Source organism: Leptodactylus fuscus, chromosome 3, assembly GCF_031893055.1.
Source record: "Leptodactylus fuscus isolate aLepFus1 chromosome 3, aLepFus1.hap2, whole genome shotgun sequence".
NCBI lineage: Eukaryota > Metazoa > Chordata > Amphibia > Anura > Leptodactylidae > Leptodactylus > Leptodactylus fuscus.
The window spans coordinates 84,308,245-84,330,013 of NC_134267.1; the positions used below are offsets into that span (position 1 = coordinate 84,308,245).

General features: G+C 41.6%; 1 protein-coding gene across 1 annotated transcript in view; it reads left to right on the forward strand.

The window, feature by feature from the left end:
• The window catches only part of AIG1 (androgen induced 1), a 192,395-nt gene that overhangs the window by 67,897 nt on the left and 102,729 nt on the right, over positions 1-21,769 (forward strand). The window contains exon 4 of the mRNA XM_075267896.1: positions 21,125-21,226. Within this exon, the coding sequence (XP_075123997.1) occupies positions 21,125-21,226 (102 nt within the window). The remainder of the gene's footprint in view (positions 1-21,124; positions 21,227-21,769) is intronic.

A 21,769-nucleotide genomic window follows, 5' to 3' on the forward strand; every position in this document is an offset into this window, starting at 1 on the left:
TGGAAATGCTGCAGCAAAAAAATGCTGCATTGTAAAGTGGATGGTATTTTGCAGAAAAAAATCTGCAGCAGTAAAGCTGCATTCTCAAATTATACGTGCTGCAGAAAGTCTGCAGAAGAAAACTCTGCAGACTTTCTGTGAAAAACTATATGCAGAAAAAACATGATGCGTTTCCATCGCTTTTTTTTTTTTGCTGTGCTTCACTATGTCTGAGGTTAGTTCTAGGCTTAAATCTGCATTTGAGGTTCTGGCAGACACCACCAAGCACCCATTTATAAGGGATTTGGGTTTGTCAGGCACTGATTGTGTCTCTTATGTAAATGGAAATGCTAGTGTCAACATAGTCTTTTAAAACTGTAATGCACCAGAAGTGGAAATGTGAGATTTTGCAGTCATATTGGCCCTAATATTTGCCAATATTTCAATCATAGTTGTATAACCAACAATATAATTGTGATTTTAATATCAATAAATTATATTTACTTTTTTTTTTCTTTTATGTAGATTGTGAGCCCCATATAGGGATCACAATGTACATTTTTCCCTATCAGTATGTCTTTGGGGTATGGGAGGAAATCCACGCAAAGATGGGGAGAACATACAAACTCCTTGCAGATGTTGTTCCTGGCAGAATTTGAACCAAGGACTCCAGCGTTGCAAGGCTGCAGTACTAACCACTGAGCCTACATGTTGCCCCCAATAAATTATAAATAAATTATATTTACATGATTATAAGTAGAATTCTCTAATCTAGGCGCACAAGGAAGCAACCAGTGAGTTGGATTCATTACTCGCCATTCTGTACCCAACTTCCTTTCTGCCCCAGGTGTCGAGTGCTGATGTCACAGCAGACCCCAGAGCATGGAGCAGATCAGTGAGACATGAATGCACCACTGACATCTTGTCCCCCTGGACATCATGTAATGGATCATATGCCCCCAAGTCCCACCTTCTACAACAGACCACATTGCCTAATAATGGGGTCTTCCAGGGTTATATCACTTTGATGGGAAGAATAGTGCTGCAGGCTGTACTATTCTTCCCTTCAAATCTCAAATAAGTGCTGATGCAGGTTTAAAATAAATACTTATTTTGTCAATGTTTGTAACTGAATGCTACTTTGGGGGAACCTGGTTGACCTTTTTTTTTTCCATAAGGGGGCGTTCACACTACCGTCGTTGTCCGACAGCTAGTATCCGCTGCTAATGTTCGTGCACAATCTTGTGCGGACATTAGTATCAGACACTAGCTGTGTCCGTAACATTTTGCATTGACTTAAATGGACATCGGGTGCATTTTTTTACTGACCGTGGGTGTCCTTAAGTGTCCGTTCCCAAAGATGTCCGATTTTTCAAGTGGACAGCAAAACCCGACATGTAGGTTTTTGCATAGTAGGCACTAAGGAGCTTTATACTACATGTGGGCACTATACTGTGTGTGGGGGGCACCAAAGAGCTTTATATTGTGTGAGGGGCACTAACATGGAATTATGCTATGAAGATTATGATACCCCATTATTTACCTTTACATGTTTAATGACCCATTGGTGCTCCCGCCAACACTCACAATATAGTTCTCAATTACTAACCCTCACCCAGTATAGTAGTCTTGAGTGTCCCCCAAAAATTGAAGCTAACAGAAACACTCGTCATCTAACTGCTGTCCCCTTAACCTCGATACCTTACAAAAGCAACACCAGGGATCAGCAATTGACCATATTCCCTGAGCAAACATTCATCTATCAACTGCTGTCATAATAAAAGGGTCAGAAAGGAGGGGTACGTGCAACTGGAGGCTGCGGTCTGTGTGTGGACTGAGGTCTGTCTATTAAATATCTCTGGTCTAGAGTTATAACCCGAGATTGACAATTTAAGTAAGTGCAACTTAATAAAAATCTGTAAATTGTAAATCATTCTGTTACTATCTTCAGATTTTTAGAAAATCTTAGTCTTTTTTTTTATTTATTGCTAGGAAAACTGGGTAATAGTCATTATGGCTTTACAGCTTAGAATCTGTCTAGTTATTCTGCATTGGCTATGAATGAGGCTGAGAAACTCAAACATTGATAATAACTAAAAATGGCTGAATATTTGTATAACAATATAATGTAAAAAGACACTTTATGACTTATAATTGTCCTTTCTTTGAGGGCCTACTCTTGTCATTGTATTAACCAGTAGTCTGTGCAGCTCTCTGACATTGATTAGGATACTAAGCTAGGATGTTTCCTGCTTCAGCTCAGCAGCCAGCACTATGGGATCTCTGTGCACTGAAGATGATTATGTGGCAGCCATAACAGGACACTTGCTAGTTTACTGGCTGGTCCATGCTGCAGTATAGATATAGTCATAGATTGTTGACTGGTAGCCATGCCTCTATGATGCACTTGCTGACATTTTGACCAGATGAAATGCTGTGTGAATATACCCAAATAAATCAGTAAATAAAATACATAGGATCATACTAGTTTTCATATGTTGTGATAAAGACTTAATCCCCCTTTTGTGTGTCAAGGGGGCAGCATGGCTCTCCTTCATTGCCATGGTACCGGTGATCTCCAGGTGTCCCCCACAGATCCATTGTTGAAGATCTATCCTAAAGATAGGCCATCAGTTGTAATTCTTTTCATGGAAAATAGAAAATATAGGACCACCGTTTTCTGGCCAATCACTCTGTATAGGAACCCCTTTTTCTGGCCAATCACACGTTATACAACCCCCTTTTTTTGGCCAGTCACACAGTATAGGACTCCCTTTTTCCAGCCAGTCACATGGTATATAACCCCCCCTTTTTTAGCCCTCACACGGTGACCCCATTTTTTTTAACCATTTTTTAACCCCATTTTCTCCCCCCCCCCACAGTATATCAACCACTTATATTTCTTTTTACGATCCCCCTATTTATGGCCCCCACACAGTTTGACACCTTTTATAGCCCCCCACACAGCATATGACCCCTTTTTTAAAGGCCACCTACAGTATATGTCCCCCCTGTTATCTCCCCACCCCCACACAGAGTAGTGGCCAATATTTTTTGCTCACCTGCCCATGCTCCAGACTTGGACGCCTTCTGCTGCTATCTCAAGGGTGCGCTGTTGCCGACACTGAAGAAGGCTGGGACACTGTATGTAGCATCCCAGCGTTCTTCAGCGTTGTGACATCAGTGTAGCGTGTGTAGTTATCCCCAAACTACTGTGTTATGGCTGCACAAACCTCCTTAGGCCAGGGCCCCATGTTGCAAACATTCAGCATTTTGGTGGCAGCGGAAATACTGCAGCAAACGCCACATATTACAGGGCTTTCAAAGTGGATAGGATTCTGGCTAATCCCATCGACACATTGCATAAAAAATCTGCAGAGGAAATGCTGGAAAAAACTGTTGCATTTCTGTAAATCGCAGCATATAAATTATATCTATGGAAAGGCTGGGGTTTTCCTTATACAGTAGGCATTATAGAGACAAAGTACGCAGCAGTAAAGTCTGCAGACTTTGGGTGCATTCACACTGAGTAAACGCTAGCTTATTCTGAACGTAAAACACGTTCAGAATAAGCGGCGTCTAAAGCAGCTCCATTCATTTCTATGGGAGCGGGGATACGAGCGCTCCCCATAGAAATGAATGGGCTGCTTCTTTCACTCCGTGCAGTCCCATTGAAGTGAATGGGGAGTGCCGGCGTATACGGCAAGCTCTGCTCATGCCGGAGCGTACACGCCGGCACTCCCCATTCACTTCAATGGGACTGCACGGAGTGAAAGAAGCAGCCCATTCATTTCTATGGGGAGCGCTCGTATCCCCGCTCCCATAGAAATGAATGGAGCTGCTTTAGACGCCGCTTATTCTGAACGTGTTTTACGTTCAGAATAAGCTAGCGTTTACTCAGTGTGAATGCACCCTTTCTGTAGAAAAAATGCGTTTCTGCCACAGTCTTTTCCACAGTGCTGTTTTGCTGCAACTCGCTATATAGGGCCTTAGACTTAGACTTGGAATTACTGAAATGATCATATTCTGTTGACAAATTTCAGGTGCTGTTTAGATGGTTCTGCTTGTTTAGAATGGAGTTTAATGGCCAAGGCACTGTTGGAGAACGATTATATTGTTCTTGGATTTTTACATGAACTGGCACATGATGAGACCATGTGGTAGTTCTTACTGAAGCTGAGATTACTTTCTCTAAAAACCACTTATCGTTTATGATCTATGCGGGAATACCTTTTGTGTGGGTGTGAGTAGAAAGAAAGTAAAAAAACATTCAGCAATTCAAATTTATGATATTTTATAAATACTCTGGGCATTTGTTTCTTGATTTAGGATATTCTGTAATGGCTGATGGGTCCTACCAATTTTATATATCAAATTCTGCCAGTTGTATCACAAAGTAGAGTTGGGCAATTAATTGAAAAATAACCAAAACTGACCATCAATCCAGGTAACCAACGTGATTTTGTGGATGTTGGTTTTTTGGTTTGATTATTACAGTATTCTGCAGTTTCATCGAACTAAGAACATCCAAACCAGATCTCCTGCTATACTCTTGGACCTCTTCAGACCTCTGAAGGTTCTGTTTATGTTTGTTCACCTTTCTGAAGAGACCCCAGGATATAATAACAGTTCCAGTTTGATGCAAACAAATCTATGAACCTCACAGAACGAATCTCACGAGGTCCATCCAACGCATACTCACCTCCTGTAAACTCCTGTGCTGCACATTAGTAATCAACTGTATTGGCAGATGCTCTTAATTTAAATCCTGGAGGTGTGGCTTTTACAAGGGAGTGGCCTAAACTCCATTAATAATAATCTATGTAAAATGCCCTATTAATCAAGATCTTGATTTAGGTCATAATCACCCAGTCCTATTACAAAGTCAAATTTTTTCCAAGATTGGATGTATAGCATTCTGCCAATCAACGCTGGTTCTGCCTCGAACCTTAAACTTCGAACAGCTAGTAGTGTTCGATCGAGTACGAGTATTTTGAATACCGTAGTATTCGATCGAACACCTACTCGATCGAACACTACTCGCTCATCTCTAATGTTAATGAATTAGACTGCACAAATTTTAATAACTGTAAAAAAGTCACTTTAGCATGCCTGCCATTTATGCAGATTAACAACTTGGATCACTAGGTGTTTTTTCACTCTGAAAGCTCTTTCGAAACTCTAGTTTCAAATACCTCGCTCCTATAGGAAAGAATGGAAGCCGAACACCAAGGGGTTAAGCGATGGCGCTGACCGCGCGTCGGCCGCTTCCCTTCATTCCTATGGAGTGACGTATTCGAAACTAGAGTTTCAAATACTATTCGCTCATCTTTACTATGCCTAGTGCTACTGACATAGGATTCCTGCCTTACAACAGCTGCTCTGCATCATTACGGTGAAAAGGTTGATGGTTTGTGGCCCACCAACCACAGTGTATTTGAATGTATGTTTGAGTCACACATAAGTAGGCAGTGTGTCATAGAGAATCACTGATGATCTGTGGATGACAAGCATCCTAAATTGTCCAACGGTACACAGCTAGGGTAGTATTGGGAGCCAAGGTCAATAGAATAATTCCTTTCCTTAAGAGGCTTATTATAAATAAAGTTTTGTGTAACTTTATCCACATCTTTGGTATTTTTTAACATCTAATAGAAGGCTACATTCACATGTGTGCTGAAGTCTCCGCTAGATCCTCTGCCAATTTCAGTTTTAAAACGATGGTTACCCAATGGACCCCATTGTAGTCAATGTGTGTTACCGCTATTTCAGAGGTCTGCCTCTCAGTTGTTCTGGTCCTCCCGATGGATGCTAATTAGAGATGAGCGAGTAGTACTTGATCGAGTAGGTATTCGATCAAATACTACGGTATTCGAAATACTCGTACTTGATCGAGTACCACTCGCTGTTCGAATGTAAAAGTTCGATGCAGAACCAGCATTGATTGGCCGAATGCTATACAGTTGGCCAATCAAAGCTGGTTCTTCTCCTACCTTTAGAAGTCTTCTCCGTGCAGCTTCCCCGCGGCGTCTTCCGGCTCTTCATTCACTCTGCCAGGCATCGGGCCTGGGCAGAGCCAACTACGCATGCCTGCGCTACAAGAAAATGGCTGCTTTGACTATAAGCGGCCATTTCCTTGTAGTGCAGGCATGCGCAGTCGGCTCTGCCCAGGCCCGATGCCTGGCAGTGTGAATTCAGAGCCGGAAGATGCCGCGGGGACGCTGCAAGGAGAAGACTGCTCAGAGGATCCAGCCCGACCCTCACTCATGGACTTGGTAAGTATAATTTGATCGAACGTTGCCTACCCCTGAAACGAGCATTTTTCCCCCATAGACTATAATAGGGTTCGATATTCGATTCGAGTAGTCGAATATTGAGGGGCTACTCGAAACGAATATCGAACATTTTACTGTTCGCTCATCTCTAATGCTAATGTGATCCTGTACTAAGATGTGTATATCTTCAAACTGTGAGATCAAGACACACAGAGTAGGCAAAGTTCTACATTCTAGACATTAATGGGATTCAAGTGCCAGGACCCTACCGATGCTGCTGACAAGTCAGAGTAACTTTCAGTAAACTAGATACAGTTAATGGGGTTGTCTAAATAATTTTATTCAGGATTTCCAAATCAAGTGCTGAAAAACTTTTATAAAGAAAAAAATAATGTAAAAAATTAGGAAGACCATAACGCTAGAGACAGAAATAATGTAGTCATGCATGCCAGCAAGAACTGTATATATGAGGCCATGTATTTATGGGGTCATTGATCGGCTGTATTTGTACAATTGTGGGAACACTAGATAGTACTACGCACTTGTCTTCTAAATGAGATAATATCTGATATAGCAGTTCCACAACTAACATAAGAATATCTCAGGAAAATGACTTACTGATACGGAAATTAATATACTTGTACTACGGCATACCTAAATTCCTACATACTGCAAGCAACACTACAGTATTTCTATAGTCTATGGGGTCCACGTGGTTTCGGTAATAGCATTCAGTGTTATTTATTTTACTGGCATTTTTGGGGTCAGATATCGTGGGCATCAGTTAGCAGAGGACTAGATGCTAAATAGACTGAAAGAAGAACTCTGGTTATCCACCCCGTTATAGTCTATAGAATAACATCATAGTGCATGTTAAGGGATGGATTTGTGTATTTATACGAAAAGTATGCTCTTCCTTGATTCTGGGAATGGTGACTAAGGGTTCGTTGCTTTTTTATTTTTTTTCCTCAGTGTTGGATGTCTAATACGCTGGGAGTAGTTTATATTCATACCATATAGGTGTTTATAATGTCACAAGAATAGACCACCTAAGTACATGAGATCGGGGACAAGTCGTGGGTTTTTTTTTGTTTGTTTGTTTTTCCTATGACTATGTCTTTCTGTAGAATAGGAGGAAATCCATGCAAACACAGTGAAAACCTACAAACTCCCTGCAGATGTTGTTCCTGGTGGGATTCGAACCCTGGACTCCTTCGCTGCAGTGCTAACCACTGAGCCACCGTGTTGCCCCCCCCCCCCATATACAAGTCTTTGACACACTGGTCTGCTACTACCTGCTATTAATGCCAGTAACAGAAGCTCACATGTTTGGTGGTGTGTCACCTTCTTTTTAATTGATTTAATAAACGTTAAGTCTTATATTATTTTTGGTTCTTTTCATTCCACTCTGTGATTTTTACCTTATATGGTGTAAAGCTATGATTATATGTGATTTGGTTTCTGCAAATCTGCCCTATTGTACTATGTTAGTGGTAAACTTTGATAATTGTTGCAGTTATGAAAAATTAGGAAATTTGATGAAAATGTTCTAAATTTTAAATGCTCTGCTTATCAGACAGGTAGTCATACCACCTAAATGAGTTAATAACTATTATATACCATATTGCTGCTCTAAGTTAGTGTAATCCTTTATATGTCTTGTAATTCTGGACATTAGAAAATTTCCAAAACATAGGGAACCCTTTGGTTAGGGGATATTAAAGACCTATATAGTAGAAACTCCATATGAATCACCCACATTTTGTTTCTCAACTTTTCCTGAATATAAAAACACACCATATTTGGTTGTAAATTTGGGGAAGAGAGCTATTTTGAAAAGCATTTTCAGGAACCATGATGCAGATGTATTTTTCAAAAATAAATGCATAGAGGATGGTGCAAAATGCAAATTTAAATTAATCAAGATATATGTAATTTCAGTGCCCAATATGCCATGCCCAGATTCTGCTACTGTGAAAACTCATCTTTGCAGTTAATTTGCTTTGTTTCCTGATTTTAGAAACATCCTACATGTGGCCTTAATCTTTTGCATGAAAGTACAAGAGGGATCAGAACTGAAAGGTCACCTTGCAAACTTGAGGCCTAATATGGTCCTATACACTACATGGATAGGCAATTGTAGAGACTCTTAGGTGATATATATATATTTTTTTTTAAATTAACCCCCGAGATATGATGCCACTGTAGGATCTACACCGGTCAGGGAATTTCTCAAGGATAAAGTGGTCATTTTAACTCCAAGTGTGTATCCCAAAAATTAATGTGCAGTGGATGGTACAAAGTGAAAATTTAGTGTACGATATGTTGCACGTAACTTGAGTCAACACACACTTCAAAAACTGTTAACCTGGGTACATTAGTTTTTATTTCTGTTATTACATGCTAGACACAAGATAATAGGCTCTGAAATGACATTTTTTTGATAAAGTGTATTATTCTGCTGCGCAATTACTGTCTTGAAAATAAATCAAAGCAATACTTGGGTTATAGATTGTCAGCCCCTTCATAAGTTCCTTGAGGGATTTAGTTTCCAAAATGGAGTTGTTTGTCAGAGATTCTACTTTACAGGAACTTCAGAGGCATCATTCTGTCAAAAAAACAAAACCGTCTAAATTTGAGTTACAGAAGCCAAATGGCGTCCTTCTGGACCTTGCTGTATGCCCAAACAGCAATTCATGCCCACATATATGACATTGCTGTAGGCGTTGTCCAGGAATAGGTAATAAAATCCCTATCTTTAGGATAGGCCATAAATATCTGATTGGTGGTAGGGCCCACTTCAATAGAAGCTCTTCTGCTTCCCCTACGTGGCCACTACACATAGCCAAACGCTTTCAGCCCTGTGTTGTGTAAAGTATGGGTGCCAAAAATGGCCCCATATAGTTGATCAGGGCAAAGACTGCTGGGTGCCCATCCGTCTCCCCCCCCCCCCCCCCCTTCTTTCTGGTCAAATAGTTATGACTTATCCTAAGGATAGGAACTATTTTCCCAGAGAACACCTTTAAGTGGGGTATCCCAGATATAATAGTATCATATATCTGGCCATAAACTTCTGCTTACGCCAACAACAGGGTGCAGAAGGAAAGATTTGACAGTGACTATTTTGCATGAGTATGTATCGTTAAATGGCCCATTGCTGGGACCGGTGGTGTCTGCTTTTATTAGAATTTGGTAATGAGATGAGACAAAAAATCAGCAAACAATATATATATATATATATATATATATATATATATATATATATATATATATATATATATCCCACTATGGGAAATACAACTCTCCTATAAGGCAGCATCAAAAGCAAACATCAACCCCAAAAAGGGAAAAGATGAAGAAGGCCTAATACAATATAAAAATATAGTAACTTTATTAAAATACATGTTAAAGGTATAAGTCAAGCGGCTAAAAGAATCAAGAGAAAATACAAAATAGATGGACCAATGCAGACTTGCTAGTATAGTAATTTCATGGTACTAAATAAGTAAATCATTGCATAAACTGCTATGCACAAAATCCCAAGCAGTCTCATATATGAAATACTATCACAATAATAAAGTAATAAAAGGTATATCAATATAAAAAGTATTGATGCATTGCTGTTCGCACTCAATGAAAAATCCCAAAGTGAGAGACATTAGTATAAATGAACAGGAAATACTAACCCATCATAAGATCACACAACGGAGCATCTACCTCAATGTACATTTTGCATAAGCCCTATCTAGGGATAGTGCCATAACAACATCCATACATATTTGAGGCTCAAAAAGCCAAAATCAGACTAAGATGCAGCTAATCAAATCTATAATAAAATTAGACTGTGCAACTATAAGACGCATGGAGCCTTGGTGGACTCCATCATACTCACCAGTGTGTCAGTTGTCCCACATCACCACAAAAAGGGACAGGATTCGGAGAAAGGCACCCTGAGCAGAAATCTGCTGCATTCTGTCCACTATAGTCACACCTCTACCAGCTAAACGGACACCATACCTGGAGACCAGAAGGGACTCTAATAGCCCCATCCATGCAAGAACAGACACCATCCATACTCAGATATATATCAGAGTATTAGACAATTCTGGATGCATGAGTACAAAGAAATTGCTGCATGTACAGATAACATGTGAAATATGCAACAATATCAAAAAATAAATCATATTGGGTAGCATTACTAGTGTGTGTGGATGAAAAGGGTATGTTAATGAAGACTATGGTGAATATTGATAATATGATACACACCACAGACCACACTACAAATGCGAACAAAGTGCTATCATACAAAATGAAATCGACATTAATTAGAGAGTGAAAGTGAAAGATTGCCAAAAGAAATTGTTTGTTTTTTCTTTTCTGAAATCAAGCAAAAACAGCTAGTTGCACTCCCAATTGGTCACATAACCCCCTCTTGATACAGTGTCTCAAATAAGGTTGAGCCTTCAAAAGGTCTGCATCTTGTTATGACACTACGCCCAGACAAAGGCTTGCACTGAAACTCGCTTTGCAGTAGACACTGTGGTGTGACCCTATGGTTAGTAAATCCTGCTCATGTATACCAACGTCTGCTATTAGTAGGCCTTGTGCATCTTTTCTCTTTTTGGGTTTCAAATTTGCTTATCAAGGATTAGGCATGGATCAATGTGCAGCCCTCTTCTTGCTCTTTAGTTGGATAGTTTTGGGGTTTTGAGAGTGGGTCCCTGGTCAAAGCTGTGAAGTGTAATGTCCATGGAAGTAACACTATTTTATGCCATCCATATTGTAAGACTGCATTATACAGCTGTGCCACCTGAGCCACTTTATGTATTTTGGTGGGCATTTTGACCCTACAATATAGAATCAAATAATATCAACTCCTTTCTAGAATGGGGGATATTCTGTGGTGTTAATTCTGGCGTCTTTTCACTCTAATCTTGGGGTGCATTCTGATGTACTCTTGCACAGCTTATACTGTACATTCCTTATAGATCAGTAGGGGTTTGACCGTTGTGACCCCCACTGATTCTGACAACAGGGTGTGTTATCCCTCTGTTGTGAACAGCCTGATGACAGCCAGGCTCAATGTAGGTGCCCCAATGTAGGACATCAGCACTCCCAGACATAGCCGAGTGCTGTATTTAGGCTGCAGTCAGGCTGAATTCACAACGGGGGAAAGCACTCCCTGTTCTCAAGGTTCACAGGGATAGAGGATAAATACTTCTTGTGGCATAACCCCATTAATTTCCTTTTTAAATCTGTTTGGAAAAGTGTAAGAGTTTAATATGACATTATTCTTACTTTCCTATTTACTTACTCATTATTTCCTAGCCTCTTCTCTGTGCCTTGTGGTAATGCCGTTAAGAGATTAGTTGCACATTACTAATTGCTATAACATGTATTTTTTCTATCTGCCATATAAACTTTGTTACATTAAAGGAACATTATGTAATTTGACATTGTAGTTCTTATACCACACTTTACAGCCTATTTTCTTTGGTTTTGGGGGTCATTGGGGATTTTTAAAAATGTAGCATCTCTGAGATTTTCCATTTGTCTGAAATTTTTTATTTATTTTTAAAAAGGTTTCTTTGTTGCAGTTTTTTTTCCTAGGACCTCAAAATCCCAGAAAAAAAAAATACTAGTATAGAATAGCAAAATGAATAACTAATGGTAGTTAATAGAGATGAGCGAACACTAAAATGTTCGAGGTTCGAAATTCGATTCGAACAGCCGCTCACTGTTCGAGTGTTCGAATGGGTTTCGAACCCCATTATAGTCTATGGGGAACATAAACTCGTTAAGGGGGAAACCCAAATTCGTGTCTGGAGGGTCACCAAGTCCACTATGACACCCCAGGAAATGATACCAACACCCTGGAATGACACTGGGACAGCAGGGGAAGCATGTCTGGGGGCATAAAAGTCACTTTATTTCATGGAAATCCCTGTCAGTTTGCGATTTTCGCAAGCTAACTTTTCCCCATAGAAATGCATTGGCCAGTGCTGATTGGCCAGAGTACGGAACTCGACCAATCAGCGCTGGCTCTGCTGGAGGAGGCGGAGTCTAAGATAGCTCCACACCAGTCTCCATTCAGGTCCGACCTTAGACTCCGCCTCCTCCGGCAGAGCCAGCGCTGATTGGCCGAAGGCTGGCCAATGCATTCCTATGCGAATGCAGACTTAGCAGTGCTGAGTCAGTTTTGCTCAACTACACATCTGATGCACACTCGGCACTGCTACATCAGATGTAGCAATCTGATGTAGCAGAGCCGAGGGTGCACTAGAACCCCTGTGCAAACTCAGTTCACGCTAATAGAATGCATTGGCCAGCGCTGATTGGCCAATGCATTCTATTAGCCCGATGAAGTAGAGCTGAATGTGTGTGCTAAGCACACACATTCAGCACTGCTTCATCACGCCAATACAATGCATTAGCCAGTGCTGATTGGCCAGAGTACGGAATTCGGCCAATCAGCGCTGGCTCTGCTGGAGGAGACGGAGTCTAAGGTCGGACCTGAATGGAGACTGGTGTGGAGCGATCTTAGACTCCGCCTCCTCCAGCAGAGCCAGCGCTGATTGGTCGAGTTCCGTACTCTGGCCAATCAGCGCTGGCCAATGCATTCTATTAGCCCGATGAAGTAGAGCTGAATGTGTGTGCTTAGCACACACATTCAGCTCTACTTCATCAGGCTAATAGAATACATTGGCCAATCAGCGCTGGCCAATGCATTCTATTAGCTTGATGAAGCAGAGTGTGCACAAGGGTTCAAGCGCACCCTCGGCTCTGATGTAGCAGAGCTGAGGGTGCACAAGGGTTCAAGTGCACCCTCGGCTCTCCTACATCAGAGCCGAGGGTGCGCTTGAACCCTTGTGCAGCCTCAGCTCTGCTACATCAGAGCCGAGGGTGCGCTTGAACCCTTGTGCACACTCTGCTTCATCAAGCTAATAGAATGCATTGGCCAGCGCTGATTGGCCAGAGTACGGAATTCGGCCAATCAGCGCTGGCTCTGCTGGAGGAGGCGGAGTCTAAGATCGCTCCACACCAGTCTCCATTCAGGTCCGACCTTAGACTCCGCCTCCTCCAGCAGAGCCAGCGCTGATTGGCCGAATTCCGTAATCTGGCCAATCAGCACTGGCTAATGCATTGTATTGGCGTGATGAAGCAGTGCTGAATGTGTGTGCTTAGCACACACATTCAGCTCTACTTCATCGGGCTAATAGAATGCATTGGCCAATCAGCGCTGGCCAATGCATTCTATTAGCGTGAACTGAGTTTGCACAGGGGTTCTAGTGCACCCTCGGCTCTGCTACATCAGATTGCTACATCTGATGTAGCAGTGCCGAGTGTGCATCAGATGTGTAGTTGAGCAAAACTGACTCAGCACTGCTAAGTCTGCATTCGCATAGGAATGCATTGGCCAGCCTTCGGCCAATCAGCGCTGGCTCTGCCGGAGGAGGCGGAGTCTAAGGTCGGACCTGAATGGAGACTGGTGTGGAGCGATCTTAGACTCCGCCTCCTCCAGCAGAGCCAGCGCTGATTGGTCGAGTTCCGTACTCTGGCCAATCAGCGCTGGCCAATGCATTCTATTAGCCCGATGAAGTAGAGCTGAATGTGTGTGCTTAGCACACACATTCAGCTCTACTTCATCAGGCTAATAGAATACATTGGCCAATCAGCGCTGGCCAATGCATTCTATTAGCTTGATGAAGCAGAGTGTGCACAAGGGTTCAAGCGCACCCTCGGCTCTGATGTAGCAGAGCTGAGGGTGCACAAGGGTTCAAGTGCACCCTCGGCTCTCCTACATCAGAGCCGAGGGTGCGCTTGAACCCTTGTGCAGCCTCGGCTCTGCTACATCAGAGCCGAGGGTGCGCTTGAACCCTTGTGCACACTCTGCTTCATCAAGCTAATAGAATGCATTGGCCAGCACTGATTGGCCAGAGTACGGAATTCGGCCAATCAGCGCTGGCCAATGCATCCCTATGGGAAAAAGTTTATCTCACAAAAATCACAATTACACACCCGATAGAGCCCCAAAAAGTTATTTTTAATAACATTCCCCCCTAAATAAAGGTTATCCCTAGCTATCCCTGCCTGTACAGCTATCCCTGTCTCATAGTCACAAAGTTCACATTCTCATATGACCCGGATTTGAAATCCACTATTCGTCTAAAATGGAGGTCACCTGATTTCGGCAGCCAATGACTTTTTCCAATTTTTTTCAATGCCCCCGGTGTCGTAGTTCCTGTCCCGAATCGAATTTTGGCGCACTTTACCACGTGGTGTTCGATTCGATTCGAACATGGCGAACACCCTGATATCCGATCGAACATGTGTTCGATAGAACACTGTTCGCTCATCTCTAGTAGTTAAGAAATGATGCTTCCTCAAAATAAGCACTTGGAAAGATTCATTATATGTGCAAAATTGTTTTAAAGTGTACTGTGGGCTATTAAAAAGCACTTTTCTGATCCTATGTTTTTTACGGAAAACACATTGACCCCATTATAGCCTATGGGATCCGCAGATTTCTTTAGATTTTTTTTTTTTTACTCTATGTAAACAGATGATTTCCATCCATTTTTGTATACCAGTTTTTAGTGTTCGCAAAACTGATCAGTTACCATACCACGGCAGGACCTCTCTGTCCGTCTGCAGGTGGTCTTATACTATAAATATCTAGGAGTGAAACTATTTCTTAATTTACCAGAGAATCAGGCCCTTAATTTAGATCCCCTCGTGGCCTACACTGAAAGCCAATTAAAGAGTCCATTCACACGGAGTAACGTGCCACGTGACCTGGCACGTATACGGTGTGTGAGATACGCCGCGTTATTTTATGGCCGTGATTTTGCGGCCGCAAAATAACGCAGCGTATACGATCCAGGCTCCCATTGAAATCAATGGGAGCCATTCAGGCTTGTGGAGACTCAGGCCTTCCGTGACCTGATGACAGCTGCGGCACCTCGCTATGCCTTCCCTAGCCATCACTACTTTTGCCGGTGTGCCTTCCCCACCGTGCACCAGCACGTGTCGTGGAACATCAGGCGTGCCCTTAGTTCCGCACTTTGCACTAAGGTCCACTTGACCACTGATGCGTGGACAAGTGCATGCGGACTGGGACGCTATATATCACTCACGGCACACTAGGTGAATGTAGGGGAGGCTGGGACCGGGTCGCAAAGTGGGGAGGCCAACCTCCTCTCCCTGCCCAAGAATCCTGGCAGGGGTTCAGAACCCTCCTCCTCCTTCCTCCTCTTCCTTCCTCTTCTTTCTTCTTCTTTCTTCTTCCTCCCATTAAGGCTCACCACAAGGGCCTAATATTATGCTCCGATAAGGCTCTATTCATCCATAGAGCATAGTATTAGGTTCCTACAATCCTCAATTCATCCCAAGAGATAAAAACTAAATCTCTGCTGTTTAAAGGCTCAGTTCACCTAAAGGGCCTAACATTCTGCTGGTGCAATGCTCAACTCAATTAAAGGTGCAACGTTTAGATGGCTTCTTTCCAAACTGAGGGTGATTCCTTTCAGTAAGATGTGATGACTGTTTCCAGCCCTGATTATCCTGGTTGATCGTGTTCAGTAATGAGGCCAGCTCAGCATGAGGATCTTGTATGTTAGGTTGTCCATGCCCACTAATGTGCATGAAGACTCAATCACAGTAAATGTTTTTATTTTTCTCCAATTCAATCTCTGAATGAACTGCTCTGAAAGATGGCCTAGGCACTGCTGCAATGGCAATCACTGGGTTTTCCTGTTCTGGTTCCAAATAATCTTGTGATTTATTTGAAGAAAAGACCATCTTAGTCTGACTGCTGGTTATTTGTGCTGCAGCATTTGGATTTGGGTCTGTCAGCCTTGTGATGAACTTCTCATTCTGCATCCCATTACTTTCAACAGTCTCTAAAGTCTTTTGACACTTTGAATTGTGTCCAGTTCCAAATGACTCTGTTTAGATTTGGCTCAGTCACAGCTCCAGAACATGCCTTGGAAGGCAAGGTTTCCTTTCGTGGCTCCATCTCAGCAGAATGATGATGATGAACCTTGGTTAAATCTGGTGTCGGAAGCGAAAGTGATTTCCGATCTACATGTAAAGTACTGGAGCATGTTGTTTGGACTATTAACACCTGATCAGGACCCTATAGATGTAATGTAGAGTCCGATATTAGAGGACCATTACCGGTAGTAGTGGTTGCAGCCAATTCTCCACCTTTGCGGTCCTCTAAATAAAAGTTGATGCCAAAATGTTATCAATTTCCCAATCAAAATCAAGGTCAATGTCTGGGTCCTCACTCCAATCCACTGCATCAATCCCACACAATGAGAGTGATGGTTCTGGAACCACCATTTTAGGGGCTAACAATTTTAAAGGGTCTAACACTCTGCTGCTGCAAGGCTCAACTCACTCAAAGGGCCAACAAATCTCTGGTGCAAGGCTGAACTAACTTAAAGGGCCTAAAACTATGCTGGTAAAAGGCTCCAGTCACCTCAAGGGCCTCAATCTCTGCTGGTAGCTCAGCTTAAGGGCCTGTAACTTAAATTTGAAGGGCTCACGTAAAGGGCCAAGTAATTTTTGGAGGTCTTTCCACATCACACACACACTTAAACAATGACAGTTAAGGGTGGGGACTATTGGATTGCCTATGCCATCTGTTGTTGTCATGGGCAACGTGATTTAAAGGGGTGCATGGTAATGTTTCTTTACCTTTAAATTTGTATTTCTGTCCATACTATTGTGGAGGAAAGAAGATTTCCAAGTATTTTTCTATTTCCATATTGAGTTTGGAGTGTCTAGTTGATAGGCTGTGATAGTAGGGTAATCCTGGGACTTGGGCTTGTTAGATGCCCCCAGACATGCTTCCCCTGCTGTCCCAGTTGCATTCCAGAGGTGTTGGCATCATTTCCTGAGGTGTCATTGTGGTCATTGGGTTTCCCCCTGAAACGAAGCATTTTTCCCCCATAGACTAAAATGGGATTAGTCAAATACTGAGGGTCTACTCGAAACGAATATCGAATATTGACTATTTCACTACTCGCTCATGTCTAACTCAGATATGTTGTATAAGTTATTTTTCCAAGAACTTCTGCAGTAACACATTGCAGGGTGTTCTTAAAAGCATTGTGCCAGCAATACCAGTGGTAACAATTAAACTGAATATGCATTGTAACTAAAGCATTCTTTTACGTTCAATAGTTTTTATTCAAAGTTTGAGAAACATAAAAGAAGTTTAGATAACAGATATTGCAGTTGTTGATAAAACACAGTGCATCAAGCTTAACTATTCCATGTTGATCCTTCCACATAGGAGATCCACAGGGACCATGTCACCTCCAATTTAGTTTAGAATCGGTTATGATGCTCATCAGACGGTCGTTCACTATAATCCATTGTAATTTATTCTTAACTAAATCTAATTCACAGATGTGATTTGCAAGGTCTTAGTTTAGCTGCTAAAAAGATGAAATAAATCAATGTTCTTGTGCTCTTGCATACATCAGAAATAAGTCATTTACTAGGGGTTGTTTGGGCCTTTCAATTAAAGTGACAAGATTAAATTGTACAACCCTATCCCAAAATGCCATGTCCTTGGGTATTCTCACCAAATGTGATATATTATCCCTCTATTCCTACATTTTCCAAAAAAAATAAAAAAATCCTGCGAATACATACGAGCCAATCTAGAAGGACCAGACACAACTTAATTTGGTTGTGGTGTCAATCATGTGGGACCAGACTGATAGCTTTAACCGTTTACCCACATTTTCTTCTCACTTAAATATGTACAGAGGTTTGCCTGGTTATGTTGGGTTAAGCTCCAAGAACAGTGGGGGAAAAAAGTATTTAATATACTGGGTGACCACAGATGCCTTAATGACCACCCACTATGGGGTATCATTGTTCATGCGAATCTGAATAAGCATGGGAGATCTGGCAGCTTGGCAAAATTTACTGTTGTTTTGTAGAAATGTTACACCAACAGTTTCTGTTCATTGTGCATATGACGTCAGTTGTTAGCCACCAACACCATGACGCCATGTCATTACTGATGAAAGCAACATTTTTCTAAACTTTATTGACTGCCAGGGCACCCAGGAGTTGGTGATGGCTGCTCCTGATCACCAGACAAGCCAGCACCCACGTAACCTAGGGTATGATCACAGCAGTGATTAGGAGCTGCAGCCACTCGTTTTGTTTTTATCCATTCTACCCTCTCTCTTGTTTCCATCAGACATGGATTTTTCCGTGAGTGATCAGAGGGTTTTATGGACACTGACAGGCTGTCAGCTTGTTAGATGCATTTGTAGAGTGAATGAGATGAGAACATGTGCAGAAGATGTGAATGCTTTACAATTGGTATCATACAGGGAAAAATGCATGCGATAAGCTGTTGAAGAAAGTATGCTGTTTTTTTAAAAAGCACGTGTGGATTTGAAAATTGTATGTATGTATTTTTTTTTTTTTTTTTATACATTTGGTTTTCTGATAAACACATCCATTTTTTGAGAAAATCACCATGTGAAAACAGCCGTACTGGAAAAGGTTTTTTTTTTTATTAGGCAGTGGAGGTCTAGTAAAGACTGATGTAATGACCACGATCGGAGTGATATGGGGCCCTCAGGAGATGGCCAGAGCCCCGCAGCACCGTGATAGCAATTGGGGAAAGCCTTGTTTCCCGAGTGCTATACATACTGTTAATGGAAAAGACCCGGCATTATTTGATGTCTGTACAGGCCCCTCTCTTCTAATAGCCTCCACAGGGAAGGTAATTATAAGTATTTGTTATATTTAATCACTTCTCCTGGGACTTCAACAGTTCCCAGCATCTTTTTCGGGACTCTTCCAGCCTGTGACTGAGGCTCCACGTGACCGCTGAGGTCCAATCATAGGCCCTAGCAGTGATGTCTGGGGCACAGGACGCAGTTGCAGACAAAAGAGGACTGAACAGGATGCTGAAGATAGCCAGACACTTGCTTGGGAGCTGGGCAGGGAAAGAAGTAATGAATATTCATGAGCAAATTGATGACAAATTTAGAAGGATCACAGAATGAGATATATGAAAAGTATAACCAACACTGTGTCATATATACATGCAGGTAATACAGTTGCAAAAAAAGCTATGTTGATGGAAAAAGTAAAAACGATCTAGGGCCTTTGTAAGCGATTAATAAAACAGCAATAAACCTTAGAAATAAGATGCATGATAAGGCGTCAAGATCACTGAAAGAGTACAATGGGCAATCCTGAAAGAGGCAAGAAAAAAAAACCCAGGAGTAAAAACCAGTTTACATGAAAATTGTGCAAGTGGATCAACAAAAGAATGGTTGAACATGATGGGATACTAAGGGCTTCTCATCGTTGAGCCGCATCAATCTCCTAAAAATGAATACTTGGGGCCCTGCGCGGCCACCTTGGTACTACTTGGGATATGTTGTCCCCCCTTGCATTTGCTTACTTGTTTCTTGTGTTTTTTATTTCCATGTTCTCAAAATCTTTAATAAAAATTGAATACACCTAAAAATTAATGCTTTTCACCAATGACTGCCCTTTGACACCTTTCTCAGGCAACCAGGACTTTCCTGCAGCCTTCCATTCGCCATTCCTCTCCAGCTCCTCTGACCTCCCCCTCACGTTTTCTCAGGTCCTTTCTCGATCATCCCTCCTTTCATAGACTGACCTAGTACCCTCAGACACCAAGGATCTCACCACACACACACACACACACACACACACACACACACACTGGCAATTTGTTCAGCTTCACTACTTCTTCACATTTTTAAAACGTACATGAGATCTCCATAGGTCACCGTAAAATCCTTTTCTCAACGTTTTTGTTTCTGTCTGATCGGTTCTTTGGTTCTTTGCGCGTTTAGGACATGCTAGTTACTGTTGGTTCCTGGTTCCTCTTTTTTTCCTTATTTTGTGTCTCTCTCTCCTACTGCGGCGGTACCACTGATTAGCACAGTGTCTGTGAGAGGGGTATTGCCCAGAGGCAGAGCCAACAGACTTTTTGTTCTCCTAGTGGCCAGGCTAATACCCACTGTGTCCCCCAGTGAAAATGTCAAGAAAAGGATTTTAGGGTGAGTAAAAAAATCTCTCTTTTTCTCCAAAAAAAGAGAAAAGTACACATAAAAAAGCAATATAAATTGGATATTGCTTAGGGGTGGGCGATTAGTTAAAAAAAACAACTAAATCAAACATCAACCAGGTTAACTATTTTGTTCACATTGGCTATTTTGGTTTGGTTATTATTGGAATATTTCAAAGGTTCTGCCTGCAGTTTTGTTCAGACCTCAGAGTATAGTAAGCAGAGGCCCATGGAAGGTGATCAATCAAAAGAGCCGTACTAGTCATCTCTCCTGAGAGCCACAAGCGTCATGATGCTGCGTGACCCATGTGACCACTGGAGCCCAATCACAGGCCTCCGCGTTCCCTGATATGTCAGAATTGCCAAAGATAGCAGGGAGTTGCACTGGAGCCCAAGAGAGGCGAGTAGCAGTGTTTTATCCATTTGATCACTTCCCCTGGGACTCCTTTAATTATACTCTGGGGACTCTTCAACCCCAGAGTATAATAGCAGTTTTGTTTTGACCATTTTCACTTTTTACCATTAGGTGTGCACTCAGATCTGAAAAATAACTAATGCTCACTATATCCCTTGATAAATTCTTTGAATTTTTTGAGGGCTGTTTGAGATTGATTTCAGTGATCCAAACAAACCCTGAGACTCTATAATCCCAGCCATGAGTTCAATTGAAAAACAAGAAATAATTACATCTTTATGACACTTAAATATGATTTACATAATACTTTGTGTATTCATGTGCATATTAATTGGTGTGTTTTGTCTTTTGTTTTCTTTTTTTCAGTTTGTGGTGACGATGTTCTGGACTCTCTACATGTATGACAGGGAGCTAGTATATCCGAGGCTGCTGGATAATTTCATACCACCCTGGCTAAATCATGGAATGGTAGGTCATTATGGAGTATTGTATCCAAAATTTCATGTGTCAAACTGCACAAGCTTCTGGAGTGTGATTTATTATTTGTTTTATGACTTCAAAAAGTTGCACAATAATTTGTAACTTTTTTGTATTTTCATACCTGTTTTGCCATTTTTTTTTAAAGGGTAGGCCTTTCACAATTCAAGACATTTACTATAATTTGCACCAAAAATTGGCATAAATCACAGAGCAAATCTATGCCAGAGCTGACATAGATTTGCTAAAATAAATGATGTAATAACAGCCTCATTTGCATGTCCTTTCAAAGATATTTTTCTTCACGTTTACAGAAGTGACATATATAACAAATGTATGTTGTTTTTTACTGTAATATGCTACGTAATGTGGTCATGGCAATTGAATATTCTTGGGAAAGGTGGTAAACTTCCCTTAATAAAATAAACACATCTTACTCAATATATAACATTACTAGCCTCAGCCCGCGACTTCGTGTGCGTGTTGTTGGAATTGTTCCGCCTATACTCAGCAAATTGCCTGCTGCACCTGCTG